This window comes from Notothenia rossii (assembly GCF_949606895.1).
Source record: "Notothenia rossii genome assembly, chromosome: 8".
NCBI lineage: Eukaryota > Metazoa > Chordata > Actinopteri > Perciformes > Nototheniidae > Notothenia > Notothenia rossii.
In genome coordinates this window covers 64,372,919-64,394,607 of record NC_136906.1, presented here as the reverse complement: position 1 = coordinate 64,394,607, position 21,689 = coordinate 64,372,919, and the positions used below count along the sequence as shown (strand labels likewise).

At 41.0% G+C, this 21,689-nt stretch overlaps 1 protein-coding gene across 1 annotated transcript in view; it reads left to right on the top strand.

Moving 5' to 3' along the window:
- itsn2a (intersectin 2a) overlaps positions 1 to 21,689 on the top strand; it is a 33,875-nt gene continuing 12,186 nt past the window's right edge. The window contains exons 1-17 of the mRNA XM_079645278.1: positions 1 to 144; positions 5,745 to 5,816; positions 11,934 to 12,026; positions 12,127 to 12,190; positions 12,500 to 12,675; positions 13,063 to 13,275; positions 14,939 to 15,032; positions 16,896 to 17,038; positions 17,293 to 17,356; positions 18,206 to 18,343; positions 18,429 to 18,535; positions 18,622 to 18,872; positions 18,947 to 19,096; positions 19,186 to 19,326; positions 19,418 to 19,505; positions 19,598 to 19,737; positions 20,643 to 20,871. Of these exons, the coding sequence (XP_079501404.1) occupies positions 5,810 to 5,816; positions 11,934 to 12,026; positions 12,127 to 12,190; positions 12,500 to 12,675; positions 13,063 to 13,275; positions 14,939 to 15,032; positions 16,896 to 17,038; positions 17,293 to 17,356; positions 18,206 to 18,343; positions 18,429 to 18,535; positions 18,622 to 18,872; positions 18,947 to 19,096; positions 19,186 to 19,326; positions 19,418 to 19,505; positions 19,598 to 19,737; positions 20,643 to 20,871 (2,098 nt within the window). The 5' untranslated portion in view covers positions 1 to 144; positions 5,745 to 5,809. The remainder of the gene's footprint in view (positions 145 to 5,744; positions 5,817 to 11,933; positions 12,027 to 12,126; positions 12,191 to 12,499; positions 12,676 to 13,062; positions 13,276 to 14,938; positions 15,033 to 16,895; positions 17,039 to 17,292; positions 17,357 to 18,205; positions 18,344 to 18,428; positions 18,536 to 18,621; positions 18,873 to 18,946; positions 19,097 to 19,185; positions 19,327 to 19,417; positions 19,506 to 19,597; positions 19,738 to 20,642; positions 20,872 to 21,689) is intronic.

Here is a 21,689-nt window from a genome sequence, read left to right as displayed (position 1 = left end):
CCAGATTTGCCAGCCTGGATGCCGGATCACCGCAGATATTCTACCGCAACAGGTAAATCACCAGGAACCAGGAGAGGATAACATGTAGCTCAAACTGGACACTACCGCTGTTGACCTTGCTTTTCCCTCACCTTTTCTGGGAAGGTAAGTTGGATGTCCTGCTTTATTAAACACAAAATGTAAAAGGCGAGGCAGTGTAACGTATTGACAATGTGGTTTTAAAATGTAGCCAACATTTTAATTTTAAAGATTGCACACACTAAAATAATCCTGACACATTTATCTAAAGCCTGAGTGATAGCCTTTTGTTTGCATTTTAGATGAAGAAAACACCATATGGGAAGAAAAAAAAGACGTGTCAGACGTTATATTTGTCTCTTAATATGCTCAAATGCATACAGTTTAAAAATATCCCATATAATGATAATTAAACATTAAAGGGCAAAAAGGGCTATCTACTGCAAATTGCCTCTCTTGTCAATATTACACATTGCCAGTGACACTATCAAGTGAGTAGTCTATGTGATGTGATGAATGCTTTTTTTTTTTTTTTTTTTAGTCCAGGATATTACTGGATCTCCCCAGAGAGGAGACTTTAAAAGATTTAAAATGTAAAGGACTTATCAGATGTTTGCATTGTTTAACAACATTTCAGTTTTCTATTGGTCCATAATGTGATTTGGGCAACTTTAGCTTATCCATGCTCATTCACTGCAGTATAGACTAATTATAGAGATTGCTTTGTGTGTCCTGCTGCTCTCAGTGAAAACAGAAAGAGGAGGCTTGTCTTTGCTGAAGTGGGCAAAGTCCATTTAAACTGCAGTTCCCGATGACATCTGGCCTTATCCCAGCAGGGACTCTCACACATCCACCTGCCATGAAACAAAGCATTGCATAACACACACACGCACACACAGACACACACACATACAGATGTAAACACGAACAAACATTATTCACTGTTTTGTTGAAAGTGGCTTGACGACTTTATGGGCCCAGTCTCATGTGACAGCCAAAGTGTTAATTATGCATTATACGTCCAAATCCAGATAGACATGTTGTGCCATAGGTAAATAGGTAAGAAGCTGAGGCAAGCCATGCCAGTGAGTGTCTGTTTGAAGTGTTAAGGAAGTAAAGAGGCTTTGTTGAATCATTGCTCCAGCTGACCCATAAATGTATCAAAGGGGATAAATATAATTCTTCTGGTGGAAGCGTCCCCGATTTTCACCTGCAGCACAGCTGAGGAAGGTGTGTGTTTGGCTGTCTGTGTGTTTCTGTGCTCTTGTGAGGCATAAAATACAAACACACGCACACAGGCTTCTTTCTTCGTCAGGCTCAGCTAAGCTTCCTGGGCTGTGTCTGCTAGAACAGGGTCCCCCTCTGTTTGAGGAGTGTGTGTCAGACACACTTGTGCACACACAGGCTGAAGCATTGATACGCACATCCGAGCGGGCCAGTGTGGCGCACACAGGTGTCAATCAGCATGCAGCGCAGCGTCAAAGGTTCTTTGATTCAATTTCTCCCTCAGTGCAGTTTGTCAGCAAACCGCTGGCCCTTCAAGTGACTCATAATGTTCCCCTAATCACAAACTTTCAAAGTGCTACATGTAATATTCGAAACATGAATGTACCATCAATTATAGAGGAAGAAAGATATCTGGGCTTTTGGTACTGCATTGCAAGGGAAGTACTATTTTCAGCCTCATTTAGAATTAACATTATAACAACAATCAACAAGCGATGAGTTTAAACTGTCAATGTTTAACCATTGAATAGAATGTTGACAAAAATAATCCTAACCCCATGTTGTTTTTTTATTCATTTTGAGATAGTACTCTTGCCATCACATGCATGACCAGATTACCCTGTTGGGGGGCTCGAGGGCAGAAATTTGGTGTGGACCCCTATTGGCAGCCCACCCACAATGTATTGTCACCTTCAAGTTCTCAGTCGCACACAGCAGAGTACCCACGGTACTCCTGTTACTGCGTAGGCAAGGCTGCAGCAATTCCCAGATCATTAAACTTCAGTCTGGGTTCTTGTCATTTATTATTATTAACCAATCCTTCAAATGCATGGAACTTTATTCATGAATAACAGGTTGAAAGGTCCATAAAAAGTCACTCGACCTTGAATCAGGACTATGTTTTTGTAAATAAAAGGATGGTTGAGATTATTCCACCATAAATAATTCCAAGAAACTGTTCATGTGTCAATAGAGTTATGGAAATGTTCACAGGCCAAGTAACATAAGTCCAAATACATCAACACATGGATGTATTTGTTTTTCCAGTTATGAACAAATAGGATGCTTTCGTGCATATTTGTTCAAAAAGGTTTGTTCCGATGTTTGCCAGGAACGGCATGTTTTGAAGCAACTAATATGTGAACAATTGATTTTTAAGGTAGGCCTAAATCAAATAAAAAATGCACTCAGAAGTGCTCTAGTCTTTTGAAACACTGGGGGTATTTAGGAGCAAATTGATTGAAACATTTTACTGTGCGCTTCTGAAGAAGATGTTATCGGTGCTGGTAGTAGAGGGTGGCTCTTCTCCTCGTGTTTATTATGTGATGTTTTATCCAGGATGTGTCCTGTTTGAACAGGGTAGCTTCTCTATTGTAGCCAAAGGCAGATACTATCTTTGTATTTTAAACCTGCATGCACCTCAGGGTACAAAAGTGTTTGTGTATGAGGGCGGATTAGAGTCTGCTAAATACCTTCATACGTTGTGTGTTTACATAAGGGAGTGTAAGGCGTACACATCATTATTTACAGAAAGGTACAACCACAGCTCATGGACCTATTAGAATCATTTTATAAAGTTTGACTAATAATGAATATTCCGGCTGTATCTAGTTGGTCGCTTTAATATATTACACACAATGAGTTACTACTATAACAAAGCTTCATTTGGGCTCTTTGGAGGTATTTCTTCAGGGGTTATAGTAGGCGGAAATGTCTCTGTCTCAGGATGATGACATTATTGTGTAAAGCTGGTTGCACCAGCTCTAATATTCAAGCTTAGACTCTTTGCAACCTTAATGTTCAATCATAATAGCTTCATGCATCATTTAATTGAAAAAGTGATTACTTATTTTAAGATATACTTTTTTGATACAAATGTAAACAAAGTACCTGACTGTTGCACAGTTAACTGAGCTCTCCGACAAAGCTAACATTAGCTTCCTGTCGTTAGCTTTTTTACAAATTACCCATTAAGAGTGAAAGAGATCATAAAGGATATCTTTGGACTAATCTGACCCGACACTTAATCAAATTTGTTGAGTAAACATTTATTTAAAGTTCACAAAATATCACATCTCTGAAATTGCATGTTCTAGCTTTGGTTAGCCACACAACATCTATTACTGCTAGCTAGTATTTACTCTGAACTATGGTTGGATAAAGTGTCTGAAATGCCAATTTACAATGCAGTGATAAATAAACATGACTTCTCACACAGTGAACTGTTATTATGATTGAAAACATGTTCACCATAACAACAGTGTGTGTTAGCTTGCACGCATGCACTAGCTAGCCTATCTATACAAGCGTATGCACAGACACACGACACTGTGAGCAGTTCATTGCTCTTAAGTAATTGGCAGTGTTGGCATGTACAGAGAATGATTTATACTACAACAACCAGTCGCCCGCTCTAGGAATTCACACGAAAAGAGTGAAACCAATGATGGAGGAGTATTGTAACCAGAGCAGAAGGAGAGAAAAGGGAAAGCGGATGCGAGTGAGGGATAAATAAAAAATAGGGGAGCTGAAATGGAAAAGATAAAGTGGAGAGTGAGGTAAGGTAAAAAAGAAATACAATGATTTGGGGAAAGCAGCGGAGAGGAGATTGCTTCGAACTGACGGGAATCACAGCTTAGGAGAAACCATGCTTGTTAGCTAGATGGATGGAAGCAGAGGAAATAAAAGGGCAGGTCTGACTGGAGGTGCTAATAGAATCTGAAGAACAGGATTGAAAGAGTTGCTACATCGATGGAATTAGAAACTGCAGCATCAGGAAACTCAGCTTGGGGTTAAAACGGAGGGAAACTACCTCTATAAAGTAGTGAGCATTTTCCATTTAAAGCTGTAGGAAACAGGAATGATGAAAAACATGGGGAGTTTATTGCCGTAGCAATTCTGACTGAAGGCAAAGAAAGGAAATATTGCACTAAAATCAGAACGGACAGGACTCAAAAGACTATATGGAACTCAGAGGAGGCGTTTTATTTGTTAGGGTTGCTGTTGTGAAAAAATAAAACAAAGCCCATACACACAGAGCTCGTTTTCCAATTTAGGAGGTTTACCTGCATGGCCTCATCTGTCCTCTCTACCTCCAGGGACTCTGCCAGAGATCCCACAGAGAAATCTCCTCAGGTGGGCTGGCGACAACAGTGGATGCAGACTGCAGTCAATACACTCATAGGAAATTATTTATTGTGTGGCGTGTGCAGTGCAGATACATTGTGGGCAAGCTCTTCTCATTTTTATTAAAACAAATAATAAATGTTTTTATTCTAATCAGTTCCTTTTAAGTCAAACATTCATATATCACCAATACAAACACAATGTTTGTATTCTTATAGAGAAAAATGTTTGTATTCTTATGAATATTACACACCATTTATTTGTCCGGCAGTGGCTCATTCGGTAGGGGCTTGGACTGTGAGCCGTAGGGTTGCCGGTTCAAGTCCCCGACTTGAATGGAGTGTGGCCTGCTACTTGGAGAGGTCCCAGTTCACCTCCTGCCCTGCCATGGTGCCCTTGAGCAAGGCACCGGACATCCCCCTTCCCCCCTCACTCCCATTGCTCCCAGGGCGCTGTACAATAGCTGCCCACTGCTCCTAGTACTAAACTCCTGGTACTAGGATGGGTTAAAAGCAGAGAACAAATGTCACTGTGTGTGCTGTGTGCTCTGCATGTGTGACAATTAAAGAGGGTTTTCATCCCTCCGATTCTATTCTCTATCTATTCTATGTTCCTGAGATAAATATGACCTATTAATAAGGCACATTTTAATGTTATATTAGTAGAAATGCAAGACAAATCTGTATATTCCTGATAAAAGCTATTTATATGAATCCTACAATAAGTATTTCTATTCCTAATGGGAGCCTAATTTAATGGGGATTTCCCAGCAAGCCAATCAACAGACATGTTAAAACACATGTCTGTTGAACAGAGATTATCAAGTGAAAAAGAATAAAGCACTTATTTGACCAAAATCTATGACCTGAGAGCTTACGGTGATAGATGCTGCTATCCTCTCAGACCACCATCATGTTTTACCTCCTCTGTACCCCTAAAGTGTCTGTCTTGCCTACTACTCCCTGGTGGCATTGTCCGCATCTCTGCTCATGCCTCTTTTCTGCTCATCCTCTCCTCTTTATGTCATTTTCTCCCCCTCCTCTCTCTTTATTTCCCCTCCTCTGTCCCTCCCTCGCTCTGTCATCCCTCTCTGTTAGCTGATCAGTGTGCCTGCCTTCCTTGCATTGTTAACATCAGGGATGAGATTATTTATTTTTCTTTGTCTTTTGCACGCATTTCTAATAATTTTTTTCCCTCTTTCTCACTCACACACGCATGGTCGCGTTCCCCACTCCAACCCGCTGCTCCGTGACACACACACACACACACACACACACACACACACACACACACACACACACACACACACACACACACACACACACACACACACAATCACACTCACATCGGTCTCCCTCTCTCTTTCTCTGCAGATGTCTGAGAGCTAGCCAGCTGAGAAGGGGACTCACCTCTCTGCCTGCGCTCTCCACCTGCAGCCATGGATGGTAAGGACACTTTATCTTGTGTTCGTGGGAGCAAAATGTGTACTCTCGGGAGAGTGGTCAGGGTAGAAATGATGAAGTTGAAGGGTATAGTTAAGGAAAGAATGGATGGAGCTCTCCTATAAGCAGCTTTGTGTCGTGCTCATTCTTTAAACTTTCATCATTCCTTCTTTCAGTCTGCACTGAAGTTGTGTCAGCTGAAGATTTCGTCAATGGCATATTGATCTGACTCCGGACTCAAGGGTTCCAATTAAAATGAATTATTAGATAAAAAACATGTTTTGTTCATTGTGTGCAATACGTAAGGATTCTTGTGGATGTTTTTGCGTAGGGAACTGGCTGTTTCTGTTGTACTCGGTCTCGAACATGATGCATCTCTTTTGTCCTTGGTGTGGACAGTATTGCTCCATAGTGTGTGTGTGTGTGTGTGTGTGTGTGTGTGTGTGTGTGTGTGTGTGTGTGTGTGTGTGTGTGTGTGTGTGTGTGTGTGTGTGTGTGTGTGTGTGTGTGTGTGTGTGTGTGTGTGTGTGTGTGTGTGTGTGTGTGTGTGTGTGTGTGTGTGTGTGTGTGTGTGTGTGTGTGTGTGTGTGTGTGTGTGTGTGTGTGTGTGTGTGTGTGTGTGTGTGTGTGTGTGTGTGTTAATCCTCTTGTTTCACAGCCTTTGATCATAGAACAGTAGTTGCTGCTCCTTAAGGGCTTCTATGGGAAATGCCTCGGAGAAAGTGTGCGTGTGTTTGTGTGTGTCGGATGCATTTCGTCCACATGACTAATTCGGCATTTTAACAAAGTGCCAACCCCCCACAAGTGCACTCTCTGCTTCAAGCCCATCCAGTAGATAAACAACAGAATTTAGAAAAACAACATCATTATATGTGATGAGTTTCTCCACGGAAACATACTGTATGTGAGGCTGAGCTATTTGCTCTATTGCACATCATGAACACGGGGAATCTGAAATGAGGCAATTGTACAATCGTTCGTGTGTTAATTTCCCAAACAGGTGGACGGTGTGCAACAGTCGACAGAAATTCTGCGACGTGCAGAGACTGTCGATGCACCGTACCTAACTATCTGAAACATCGACTTCCTCCCCAGGTGAAGCGTTTGATGTGTAAATAGTTATGAGAGCAGTGATAAGGTTTCCCCCAGAAGGCCCGGCGCTGGGTGTCAGGAGGTTTTGCTCCAGCATCTCCTGCAGCACCTTGACAACAACACAAGCCAACAAAGGGAAGTTAAACCACACAAGGTGGACACTCTTTGTTTTTGTTGTACAGTCGGTTTGAATTCTGCACAGGCGTTGTTGCTTTGGAAGCTGTTCCATGACAGTATACTGCAGTTTTTTTTCTATGTTTAGACTGAGTGTTATACTGTCTCAATATTTGCTAAAGGGCTCTTGTGTATTCACTGGATTTGTCTTCTGAGCAGGAAGCCGTTCCTCTTAGTGTTACAGTCCAGGTCGCAGCCTTGACAGTGTGGATTTACTGCGAAGCCCTGGATGAGCCACATGTTAATAGAAACACAGGGGAAAATAACAAGAGGAGATAAGAATGCTGGGTCACAGCTCAGATCTTTGAGAGGATTAAACAAATGATGTAATATTTTGAAAAGAGAGCTTTAGGGCATATGTGAGGCCTTGAGCAGAGCCGGGCTAGCACTGCTAGCTTAGCTTCATGCTAGCTTAGTTTTTATGCTAAGCTCTGCTATAGACTGTTATCTCGCTCCAGCTTCACATGTTCTAGTGCAGGGATCACCAACTACATTTGTCCAAGGGCCAAAATGTATCCAATAGACACTATCGTGGGCCAGCGATTTTTATATAGCCCAGAATTTTGAAGTTGTTGAGTAATCAGAATACAGTTACAGTTACGTGTCTTAAAAACGTATTCAGATTACTTTTAGAATACTTTCTTTTTCCATAACAGATGGGTATGCTTTGGTGAACAGGAAACACTTATTTTACTGTTTTAATGGCTTATCAAGAACTCAAACACAACATCTTGGTGTCATTCTGGACAGCTCTCATCTGCACCCCACATAAACCCGGACTGCATTCTTTGTACTGTCTTAAAACCTTTCCTTGGAATATGTTATGAATTGTAAGGTTTCCTTGGGTGCTTTGAAAGGCGCCCCTAAATATAATGAATTATCATTATTATTTATTATCTGAAACGATGTAATAGCTTTTAAAACTTTTTCCAGTCACTTGCCCCATGCATTCAGCAGCAGCAGGCCATTCACTTTGATTTGATCCCGTTATGAAATGTCATCATTTCGACAATAAATAAATGCTACATAAACGTTATCTTGCACATTTTATCTCACCATCTCCGTTTCTAACTTTCAATATATTTTAAAAGAGCTGTCTATCTCTCATCTGCGTGCGGGGGCGGGGCCTCACAGACACGCTGCATCTCTCTCTTGCTCAGACATGCTGCAGCGCTGTGCAGTGTGCACACAGTTCGGTAATGAATATTACATTTTGTGAGGAAACTTTTCCACCAATAATTCCAATAAGTATTCCAAAATGTATTCACTTCAGGTTTACGAAAGTAACTGTAATCAGATTACTCGTTTTTCAAATGTAACGCCAGCTGAATACAGTTAGCCTACTAGATTTTTGTATTCTGATTACGTAACGCCGTTACATGTATTCCGTTACAACCATAGACTGTATATATAAAGGTTACAACCCAACCCTGCTTCTAAGCTACTGTCCCGCAGCTCCTGCCTCTCTGTTGGACTCTGTCGCAGTGGGGCTACTGCTGTGGTGCCTTCACAACGAAGGATCACTTCTTCTTCAAGGCAGGGGAGGTTTTGCAATACGCAGTCTACTGTCCCGCAGCTGCTGCCTCTCTGTTGGATTCCGGTACTGCACCTTACTCACGAGACGTTGTATATAAAAAAAATGGGTGGGGGGCGAACGCAGCAACCACTCCGAAAACGCCACAGTCACCCCCGTCGTGCGGACCGGATGAGAATGTCTGCCGCCAGTTGGTGGCCACTATTCTAGTGGTTTCAACCCTCTCACATAAAAGGGCTTTTACCAAAATGTAAAGAAATGAAACAAGGAGAAGAAGAAATCCTTTTTTTATGTATTATAAATAAAAGTTATTTTAAAAAACAGATTAAAAACCATTGGCCTCAAAAACGAATCTACATTTGTAATACATTTGTAATTACTTGGCATTTTTATCTCTGGTCTCACATTGTATATCTGTTAGTTTTTTCCAGCACAAATGTCAAGCCACAGAAGACCCCTATTGATTCTTCCATGTCTCTGTAAGAGGCTTTGCCCCATTAATTCACAGAGGATTCAGTCCTCAATGATAAACCGTACTCAAACAGAGTTTACTGACAGGCCTGTGAATGTGTCCATGCTAGTGACATGTCCCGTGGCGCTGTGCTAAATATCGGCTCCACATTTCCCCCCTTACAAAAGCTTCTAAATGAGGTCTTTCAAAGCCAATGAGACAATGCGGAGTATACTCACTTTTCGGTGCGATATTAATTACTTTTTCCTTTTCATTGTGCTGACAATGCCAAAACTAGGTCAGGCACTGCAAGTCTGGCTTTGTCAGAGGAAAAATCATATACCTGACCAGGTAGTATGATCAGATATTGAAACCAGCTAAAGGCAGTTAGCCAGATTGTTTGTTAACAAACAGTGATTGCTCAGTGAGGCTAACATCGGCTATAACATTTTAATCTTCCTTTCTTTAACTATATAGATTAACATTTCATCTGCTAGCTGCATATAAAGGACTGCTGAGTCTGTGTCATTCCTCAGGGATGTACTGTGGTCAACAAGAGTGTTTGGGTTAGAGCAGGGGAGGAAGTTCCATCATGGGCAGGGTGGTATTTCCTGAGGCTGGCGAATAAATTACATCCTAGATATGAGGTCTATAAAGAAATGCACCCATAATAGCACAAATAATTTCACCGAATAACAATATCACTGCCACTATATTACAACTATAGTTTATGTCCTGAGCTCTACAACTTCATTCAACTAATTTCTACTGTCTGAATTTGTGTCTGCCATAGTACTCTCTCTCCCCTGATGTTGATGTTGATGTTGATGATATCGTTGTTCAGTCCAAGAGTTTAAACTTTAGAGGCAACTTCCTGTGTCAGATAGTCTGTGTCCCTAACGTCTTAGCAGTCAATCCTGTCAAACAAATTAGTAACATAACAATGTACCAACATCTATAGAGTCTATTTAAACATTTGTTGTGTTTATAAGCTTTTGGGGGGGGGGGGGGGAACCAGTTTAAAATGTATTTAAGTGACAGTGTTGAAGGTTGGATGATATAAAGCAAATGGCCAGCTCTAACCACTGAGCTACACGACAGCTAATGTTTAAATCATTTCGACCTAGATTTGGAAAGATTTTGCATAGTTTTTCCTCATTTTTATTAAAAGTTTTTTTACATGGATAAAAGACCCTTTGAGATCTATACCATTGATTCCATCCTTTTGTAGACTGCACACACACATTTAATTTGATGGTGCTTCTCATCAGAGACTCTAATTAGATTATTTGCGACAAGTCCTGATAAATTATTTCACTCTAACAACATGTCCAGAGTTTTCTTTTTATCATTCTGAGGTTAAATTCCGCTACTTTTTGCCAGTGTTTTTTATTTATTTGATCAAACAAATTGTACTGTTATTAATTGGTAGATCATACATTTGCATACCAATTTGACCTTAAAACTAATAATAAGATCACAATAAAAGAAGGCAAATTGTTATAAGGAAACATTTTCAACATGGTGTCTTTATTTTTGCACCAGACAGACTGTGCAAACATTTTGTTTGAGGACTGTATCGCTGTGATCGCTTTAGTTACAGCCATCTGTCGAGCAGAGACGATGAATTGTTTAGGAACTTGGCTACTGAAGTGCTCGTAGACAAAGTATATTTTCTTTCATTCAGTTGTTTACTTTACCGCTGTTTCTTCTGTCTTAATGTAATTAACAGTCTTTCATCACTCAGCTATTGTACTTTTAATTGATCCATTTGTTACATCAATCCCCTTCTCTTTCTACGATGTAGTCATTATCTCACCGTTTCCTTATCTATATCTGTCCTTCCATTACTCTCATGTGTAGAGATCCATCTTTGCACAATGTCCACATAGTCAACCCTTTAATTAAAAATGGATTCAGAGCTCTCAAGGTATGGGAATAAAAATGGCAGGGGAAGGCTGTAAGTATACCCTGCTCGTGTTATGATTTGATTAATTTCACTGATTCCCTTTATGATTAATTGATTATCAGCTCAATTAAAGACGTCTTGTGGAATCGAGCAAGAATTGAGTCTCACACTCCTCACACAGCACATTTGACTTAATATTTAATTCATGGACAACCCTGAAGTTACCGTGAGATATGCAAGAGTGGAGCGGAGAGAAAATAAGCTGACCGGACATTTTTCTACATTAATCATTGTCAGGAGTTAGTTAAGAGTGTTTTCATCTGAGGGGGAAATCTCATACGGGGTGGAAATTATGCAGATTGGTGAAGTTGAAAAGAACGATGTATACTGAAATTGGTTTTAGCATTTCTGCTTTTCACACTATTTGTGTGTGTTTAGGAGTGGAGCCCAGCCCACACATTATGTTTTTAAATGTGCTTTTTCTGTCTATTTTTCTTCCTAAGATATGATCCCTTCATATTTATGACTTTAGGGCTCTACAAAAGTAGCAGCTTATCTCATAAAGCAGGATCTCTTTGTACTCATGTTCCTTTGACATAGCAGTGACCGAGACAGCTTGTAAAGGATTTCATGCTGTTGTGGTTCATATCATCCTTTTGTGAGTTGACTTTGATATTCATGGTCGCCAGAGGATTCATCTTTTCACTTTGGTGATCCCTTGACTTTCTTTTAAAAGATATCATCATATAACCTTTTTCTCCCTAATATCCCTGATGTATGAAAGTGCAGTGACAGACAGGAAACATGAGGGGAGAGAAAGGTATAAAATGCAAAAAAGGTACCTGGCCATTTTTTGATTTGCGTCTTAATTGATGCAGCCCTGTGGATCAACTTCAAAAGTCTTCATTATTATTGCAAAGACATTTCAAAATACAGGCTTGTCTTGTTGTTTTTATCCAGGCGGAGCCAGTGTGTGGGCCATTACTCCCGAGGAGAGGGGAAAACATGACAAACAGTTTGACTCCCTCGCCCCGGTCCTTGGCTATGTCTCAGGTAGGCTGTTGTCATAACAAACAATCAGAAGTGTCATCCGTGGTTCAATTGTTGAAATGCCTGTCTTTTCTGAATTACGGTGATTATGGTCTATCTTCAGGAGAACAAGCTAGGAAATTCTTCCTCCAGTCTGGCCTGCCTGCTCCTGTCCTGGCTGAAATCTGGTAAGCAACAACCAGCCACATTGTTTCTCAGAGTGAGTTTGGTCCCATTTGGCCTGCTTCTTACTTCCTGTTGAGCACTCACTTCCTTCACAGCCTACCCAGAAAACTGTGTGTGTAATGTATTTACAACAGAGTCTGTGTGTGTGGTTTAGTGTTGGTGTGAATAACGCCACTGGATTTCAATCCTACCAGGACCTTGTGTAACCCTGTCCTTTCTACTGTCAATAAAGGAAGAAAAAAACAAAATATACACACTTTGCTACAACTAGATCATATTAAACAGCTTTATTTTCCCTCCCTCTGCTTTAGGAACCTAGCCGACATGGAGAGCGATGGGAAGATGGACAGACAGGAGTTCTCCATCGCTATGAAGCTGATCAAACTCAAACTCCAGGGGCGAAACTTACCATCTGTCCTGCCGATCACAATGAAGCAAACGCCCGTCTGCAATGCTGCTCCAACTATCCGCTCATCAGCAGGTTTTAGTAAGGATTTATCAGAACATATTACTGAATAACCACAATCTAACTTAACCAAAACATTACATTTTATTTAACTCTTACTCCCACAACCTAACCTCTTAAAAGTGCTGTTTCACGTAAGGAAATTATATTTGAATGTTAAAACTTTCAAATGAGAGGCTTATTTATTTAAAAAAGAAAAAACGACCCTGGTTTTACTAAATGGTGGTTGCTTTCAGAGTATAATAGGCAGTTTAAGTCATTGATTGACACAAATAATACTTGCACCAGCTAGGGTTTTTCTTTATGAAATAAAAGCTACCCATTTCGAAATTGTACTTTAATTGAGTTTGTCCTCTGAAACAGTGTTCCTGATCTGTTCATGTTCACATGTTGGTTTCCCCCTTATAGGAATGGGTTCTATGCCAAACCTGTCAATTGGTCTGTCCTCCATGTCAGCCATGCCCCGCCTAACACCCATCCCGGCTAACCCCTCCATGCACTCCCTGCACTCCCTGCTGCCAACGCCAATGACTCTGCCCCTCATCAACTGCCTCGGAAACTGTGGACTCCACAACGGCAATATCAACCTCCTCAGCCCACCGCTAGTTCCCAACAATGCAGGTTGGTTCTGAAGTGGAACCATTCTGATTCGCTCACGAGACAAAATAAGATAGATATTGATTAGTGGATTAGCACCAATTCATTCAATCTTATCCCAGGATCAAGAATGTGAATGTAGAGTGTAGATGTTGGATTATGTTCCAGAGAAAAGGGTATATTTCTCGAACGAAGAGGAGAAGACAGACGGATAAAAGAACTGCAGCATAGATAAGAAGCTTGTGCTATCGATTTTAACTTCTGCACATACAATGAAAGCTATTACCATAGCATTACAGCTGGGGACATAGATCCAGGTAGTGTGTAAAATGAGAAAAATGCTTATACTTGTTCTTTTTGGGAATTATCTCCAGTTGTTTATCTACTCAGAACTTGCCAAGGACATTGGATGCACCAGCTTCTTTTAGGTACTAATTAGTCTAATTATAACTCTAGTGTTTACAAAATGGAGATTGCGCATCACTAAATTAAAATGGTAAAATCACACAATCTAGTTCTACAAAAAAAATGTTTGCTAAATATTTTAAACAAGCACTTACCAGGCTCTACATGTCTAACTGAACAGACTGACAAAGCTACGTTAAGTTGAAACATATGAGCAGCTTTGAATTGCGAGTACAGTAACACAAAAGCATGGGGCATCTTCTAGTAGAAACCTGACAAAAGAACCTGAATGTGTTTACATAAAATAACACAATACATCTCAAATAACAGAACAATATGCTAATAGTATCTAATTAAATTAACACAAACTTCACATATGATTTGCTTTAGAGTAAATACTACTATACCAACTCTTTCATTTGTAATTGAAAAAGATATCCACCTATTTCCAAGTATTTTTAATAAAATGTAACATCGCACTGGCTTAAACAAATTGCTTATGTTTGACCTCTTAGGATGCTGCAGTTACTTCCTGTTTACATTGGAAAGCATCTTCTTAAGACATATCTTAGGCTTGAATGGTTTATAGATTCAGGTCTTGTGCGTAAATGCTGCAGTGTTAATGTGGTGTGGATAGCACATGCAAGATGAAAGCGCTGAACCCTATCTACCTACTCCCTGAGGTCTTGGATCAGACTTGAATGCAATATGGATGCATCTGTCTATAATATAGCCTACAGTATTGGTATGTACGCAGAAACAGCTGCTTCAGCACCGGTGGCAGGTGCACATATATAATGTATACATACTCAATAAGTCAGTTTTTGAGGATTCTATCTCACCCTGTACTCTTCGTCTCTCACTTCCCCATATCTCCTTTGGCTGCTGTCTTTATCTCACTCTGTTAATGTACAATGGTTGGCTATGAAATGTGCATGAGTGTGAACTTTCTCTATTATTTGGCATTTCCTCAATCTTTATCCCCGGGGTGAAAGTAAATCAGGGCCACAGCTTTCCAGAATAACAGCCACCGGTTTGTTTTTACCCAGATGTCAATAACCTTGGTGCTGGAGCAATGTGTGCTGCCACTGTAAAGTATGAGGAGATAAGATTACATGTACAGCCGTTCAAGGGCAACTGCACTCTGTCTACTTCTACAGTATGTCAAAGCACATGCATGTATGTGTTTACATGCGTGTACAAAAGCACTGTTTTCTCTCATATTACCGTGAGTTTGTCAAACATAATATTTTAAACTAACTGCCTCTAACTATGCTTGCAGCGCTCCCTCTCTCTGGCTTCTCCTCTCCCATGGCGTTCTCTCCATCCACCGGCATGTCAAAGGCCAACTCTCTTCTTGATCTCGGATCCAGCAGGTGAGAAATAAATCCATACTGCAAATACAACCATCTAATCTCCCCCAAATTCGGATGTCTTGAACATTTTGGACAATTTTAATGATGTTTGTCTGCCCATCCAACTCCTCCTGAAACATACATTTAGAATAAAGGCCTCAATTTCTAAGTATATCAAATGTGAAGATTTCTAGTAGGCACCATTTTTGGAGCAGGGATTATGGGATATGCCTGTTTAAATGCTCTGAGTCACTACCAGCCCTTTAGCCCAGTGCTCACAAAGAGGCATAGTTTCTTTCAGGGGAGGGTTGAGGATCAGAATGCAGGCAGAGATGAAACACGTTGATAACACAGGGAGCAGGAAGGGCATTTTCAAATCAGATGTTCTAGCTGGCTACAATAGGAAGTGGGCTTGTTTAGAAGCACACACATCAGAGTCAAATGGCATTCTTTCAAGGCGAGGTCACCATTACTGTGACGTTTTAATCTAGTTTTTAGTAGCCATACTAGGACATCCTCATTGCTGTTTGAACTACCGTTTGGATTTGGGCAACGATTTATGTTCATTAGAGGTTAACGTCTATTGATATCAGTAATCCTCTGACTTTTCATCTAGCACCACCATAAGGTTCACTTTTTAAGTTTTGAGGGAATATTTGGGCGATTACTAGATGGATTGCCCTGACATTCATGCCCCATTTAGCTCATAACACCACTGTGCAGTACTTCGCCTACAGTATGTAAAGCACGATAGAGCGGCTAGCTTAGCTGAAGAATATTAATCTCATAAAATGTAAGACAGATTGTATTTCAGATGAGGTCTGCAAAACAAATTCAACAAACTTGTAGATAGTGGACTAAAGTATAGAGACGTGCACTGTCGTTTGCGTGACCAGTTGGGGTTTGTCACATGAAATGCTAATTATCACACATGGTATTAGCCTTGAATGCTAGCTTGTGTCTCAAGGGAAAGTGGTAATAAGATATGGCGACTGGAGGGGTTTTGCAATCCTACAACAATGACAGAAAAACGTTATTTGTGTTTTTGCACAAAGCACTTGATCTCTGCCTGGAATGGAAACCAACGGCTGGAAGGTTTTGGGCAGTTTCAGCAACAGCTAGATTCCCTTAAAAAAACACAATATGTGGTATCTAATGTCCTTCTTATTGTGCAGTTTGGGGAAGGGATAGGATTAGTATCTGGTTTCATTTTGAATATATTTTTTAGATGTCCTTGTGTTTGTCCTGTCCCTGGGTGTAGAGGGTAAAACTGGCATAAATAAGGGCATCAGGAGTGCAGAAGGCAAATACAGGTTGACCCACATCCACCCATATACTGTAAATCCAACCTTCAAGTTCTAAATGTGACACTATATTCAATAATGCTTGACACTTTGCTGTTTTTTCCATACCCATAACAAGTTATAAGGGACACACACTAAAATACAAAACAAAAAAGCCCTTGGGCAGAGGGAGGATCCCACATTGCATCTCCCATTGTCTTTCTGAAACCTCTTCTATTTCAGAGGAGGGTAGCGAGTTTCCACCCGGCTATAATGACAGAAAATAAGCACATTCTTTTCAAATGAACATCAACGACCCAGCCTTTGCTATTCTTGCAGAGGCATTGTTTGTAATAAAAACAGAGCGGCTGATTAGCATAGCCTGAGAGCACGTTTCAGAGAGTCCTTGTCTACGAGGCCGTTCGCTTCCTCTAGCGCTAATTAAGAGATAACGCCGGGGAGTCCCGATGCAATTAGTGGTTTTAAGTCGAGGCTTGAAAACAAGGGGGAGAAATAAGGAAACGCTGACCTCGTATTATTATTCTGTAAGTTCCCTTTAGGTGATCTCTTGGCGTGACTCTCTTTTTCTTTTATCCCGCAGTTCAAATTCTTCCTCCACCACTTCGTTGGCCAGTAACTCTCCGAAGACGGGTGCAAGTGACTGGGGCGTTCCGCAGGGCGCGAGACTCAAGTACCGCCAGCAGTTCAACACGCTGGACAAGCTCATGAGTGGATACTTATCTGGTAGGACCCATACGCACACAGATACTGTGCGTGCACACTAAATAAACACAAGTTGAGTGCAGGGCTGCTCATGAGAGGCCCTCTCAAAGTTTGACAGAGCATAGGCTGGGTCAGCATCACTTCAGACACATGTACCCTTGTTGTTGATCTTAGCCCCACTTGACAGAATGTGGTGGTAAGAGGTAGCAAACATTTTCAAATCAGCTGGCAGGAATTCAATCTGTTATTAATTCTGATAATGCTTTACCTTGCAGGCCCTCAGGTTAGAAACGCGCTGATTGCATCTAACCTCACCCAGACTCAACTCGCCACCATCTGGTGAGTATTGGTTGCCCTTTTGAGTTCATAATTGTGTTATCACAATATATAGAATTTTATGTTTATAACATAGTGATATATTCGTTTTTTATTTAATATGGAAAGTATTCCGATGGTCTACAGTACAAAAAGGCAATTAGAGAACTATTAATTAATGCCAATATTATTTAACAAAAATGCATTGTTGGTTTATAGTTAAGGAAAAAGTAATTTAAATGATGTTGGAAATTCAAAAATCATTGGAGACTATCTTAAATATTACTCCTGATTCACTTCCCATTATGTTTTGTATTATAAACATCGATCCAAATAACTTATTGGAGCATTTTAGTGTCTTTTAGCAAATTGTTTCAATTTACTCTCATTTGATATCATAATCAAAATACTCTAAACAGACCTTACACTTCTTACCCAGCAAAATAAAAAAGCAAACCAGGGCAGCAAGATATGAGGAAGATGTTACTTGCGGTAAATTATGAGATATAAAACGGTCAATTCTTTAAAAAGTCATTTAAAGTGCAGTTCTCTCCTCTTTCAACTAATTAACAAAAAGTGCGAAATCTCAGTTTTTTACGATGTGTTTATTACACAAGTTGTCATCCCGATGAGAATAAAAAAATGATCAATCGTACAGCATCAGTGAGTCTAGGACCAGATGGTAAGAGACAGGTCTGTGCAGGATGTGTAAATAAATCTGTTTGCGATCTCACTCCAAATAACAACTTCACAAGGTGATCATTTGTCAATGATAACAGCTTGTCTTGCTCCTTCCAAAAAAATATATCCTGCTGTCAAATCATGATATTCTGTTTTGCTTTATTTGAGTTTCTATATTCCTTACTTCCGCAGGACTCTGGCAGATGTGGATAAAGACGGACAGCTCCAAGCTGATGAGTTCATTCTGGCCATGCACCTGGTGGAAATGGCTAAAACTGGCCGACCTTTACCCCTCACCCTGCCTCAAGACTTGGTACCTCCCTCTGTCAGGTAACATACACTGTATTTATACACTTTTCAATTGAATTTCTATTTCAAATTGCAATAACAGAGGTATACATTTGTTGGATTTCAGAGGAGGATTCCAGCCCATTGAGCTTGTTAATGGAACGGGGCCTCACATAACTCCCTGTTTAATCGACACGCTGGAGATACTACCTTCACAAAAGAATATCAACAATGGTATGGCATTTCCTGCACACAAAATGCTTTCTTATAACGTAAGGGCTCTTCCTCTGTAACATTCCTGTATGTTCTTTTCCGCTCAGTGTCCTACGAGGACAGGCTGAAGGAGAACTTTGCAAGAGGCAGCGCCGAGCTGGAGAAACGTCGCCTGGCTCTGGAAGAGGAGCAGAGGAAGGAGCGAGAGAGGAGGGATAAGGAGGAGAGGGAGGCGCATGAGAGGAGGGAGAAGGAGGCGAGGGAGCAGGAGAGCCGCAGGAGGCTGGAGGAGGAGAGGCGGAGAGAGATGGAGAGGCAGAGAGAGGAGGAGAGGCTGAGAGAGCTGGAGAGGATGGAGGTGAGTGATAGAAGCATCATGTGAGACGCTGAGCCTCTAGTTTGTCAGGTGACCATGTGTGTTCATGCTTTAAGGCGGCGAAGCAGGAGATGGAGCGCCAACGCAGGGAGGAGTGGGAGCGTGGGAAGAGAGAGGAACTGGGCATGAGGAAAGAGGGAGAGCAGGAGGAGATCTCCAGACTGAGGGCCAAAAAGAAGGGTCTGGAGTTGGAGCTGGAGGCTGTGGTGAGACTGAAATAACAATCAGAAATGTGCCATCACAATCTGGCAAAAGACAACAGGGACACTGATATCAATTACCCCCGGTCTCGCAGGGCAACAAGCACAAGCAGATCTCAGACTGTCTCCGTGACGCCAAGAGCAAGAGGCGGATCCTGAAGGCAGAGGTGGACCTCGTCAATCAGAAGAGAGACGCGCGCATCATAGAGATCAACACGCTGCAGCTTCAGTTCGAGGTTAAAGACTTTCCATTTCCCTTCCGTGTCAAACATTTCAATAATTGCATTTTGTTCATTCTCTGCTTGTGTGTGCCTCTGTGACTTGTAGGACTGGCAGAAGAAGCTCTCCATCCTGATCCCAGAACAGCAGAGGCTGACAGAGAAGCTGCGGAGCCTCAACCTCAACAAAATCTCCTGTGGGTGACTAACGCCTGCCTGGTGGCACAACAAGAACGCATCGCTGGAATTCTCTCACTTTCTTCTGACATCTTTGATGTTTGCCTTGCAGCCGTGACTCTGACCTCTGTGAGCGGGAGTGTGAACGAGAAAGGAGTGAAATGCCGGAGGCTGAAGGACCAGCTTGACACTCTGGAGAGGGAGACAACCGACAAACTGGCCGAGATGGAGCAGTACAACAAGGAGCTTAAGGTCAGTGGGTTCAGACAAATGCAGGAAATGAAGGGTGGTGACGACCTTTTTAGCCCCAATCAAAGGAGATGAAAGTATTTGAACTCATACACAACCCAAATTAGCCCCGGAAGAGCCAGGTCAGAGTGGTTTCAGACCCAAAATGGTGGAAGTTGTGTACTGATGAATGACGACATGACTTATTGATTAGCTACTTGAGATGTATTTTTTTTACTTGATAGCCAGGCTAACTGTTTAACTGTTTTTCATCTTAATGCAGGCAAAGATGATCAACTGGTGTATAGTAGTCGTTTCTCATCTTGAAGCCCTAACTTTTTGGGGGGACATGTATTGACTTATATTTCGGCATAGAAGTGGGTATTTAAGGGATGATACGACAAAGAAAAATGCAGCAACACTGCATGATTTATGGCACCAATATGCAGCAGCTGGATTTTTTTCTATCCTTCAACTATGGTTTATTGGAATAAAGCAGAAAAAGGCAGTTTCACACTGCTGTGAAATCTTATTCGGCTGCTCAGGGTAACTTTAGAGTTTCACCCCTCAGGCAAAGTTATTGCCCACATCCATACTCAGGTGTACACAAATTCAATACTTGCTGTGATGATTGATGTCATGCTCCCTCCCAGTGTATCAATTGTCAATGTAATACTCACTATTTCTCTTTTGGTCTGTTTAACTGTTTTCCTTTCCTCCCTGCTCTTTAAAGCTTTTAACGCCTTACTCTTTCTTCTCTGTCTCTTTTTTCCGCTGCTTCCTCTACCTGGATGTCTTTCTTATGAATTCACTTCCCATTGCTGTTTTTCTCCGTTTTTCTTTATAACACTTATTATACCTTTTGATCATCCCCGTCTCCACTCCACTGCTTTGCCTCCCTCCATCATCGCACGGTGTTTCGCTCATAGCTGGGGGATATGGATGACTGTGTCCTGCGAGGCCTTCTGTCTCTGCTGGCCTGCCTCAGCCAGCTCTTCCTTCTCATCAAGGTTATCTTTCTTCCTCTCTGTCCCCCCCACTTTGTCATCTTTATCACCACCCCCTTATTTATTATTTTGTCATCTCACCTCTTGTTTTCCCCTATACAGTCTATGGTTTTCCCCCAGTCCACAATCTTCAATCCTCCTCTTCTTTTTTATTCTACGACTCATTATTAGATGGAGCTCTACTCCTGTCTTCCATTAGTTTGTTGATGTTTTTCTCCATGGAATTTGTTCCAGCCTGTGTTTTCTCTGTAAACAGGTTGCACCCTGAGGGTAAAAAGCACACACAGAATGCTTAACCTGCACAATTGCTGTATTAGCAATGGGAGAAAAGAAATCTGCTTGTATAATATACACACAACTGCATGTGTCTGTCAGTGTTGGTGTGTTTTTCAGTATTGCATGTTTGTACTAGTGCACCAAGCAGGTATGATGTTAAATGACCTCATATGTACATAGAGGTATGTTTTGCAGCACCTGGACTTTTTGCTATAGATTTTGACACACACATGTAAAAGACAGCACTCTGCACATCCACTACCTTGGCTGCGTTGTGTTTATAGCAGCAGAATGAAAGCTTGCATACAGCTGTTTTGTGCTTTGGCGAATCATAACACTGTTTCTGCATTGTTAGACTGAACGATGCTTGATTTGATGCCTCTCTTATAGGGCTGCTCAATTAATTGTATTTTAATCGCGATTACGATTATGGCTTGCAACGATTACGAAAACAACGTAATCGAAATAAAACTATTATTTTTGTATTATTATTATTACTTTTTCCTTTTTCTTTTTTTAAAATAATTTTTTATAATTTTTTTTCAGTTGAATTATATTTAAGTTCAGGGTAATCAACTGTTAAAAAAATACTGTTCACTTTTTTTTTTCTCCAATAAATGGATGTTTTCAAAGTCAATGAATAATCACATTTAATAATCGCAATTACAATTATTGACCCAAATCATAGAGATT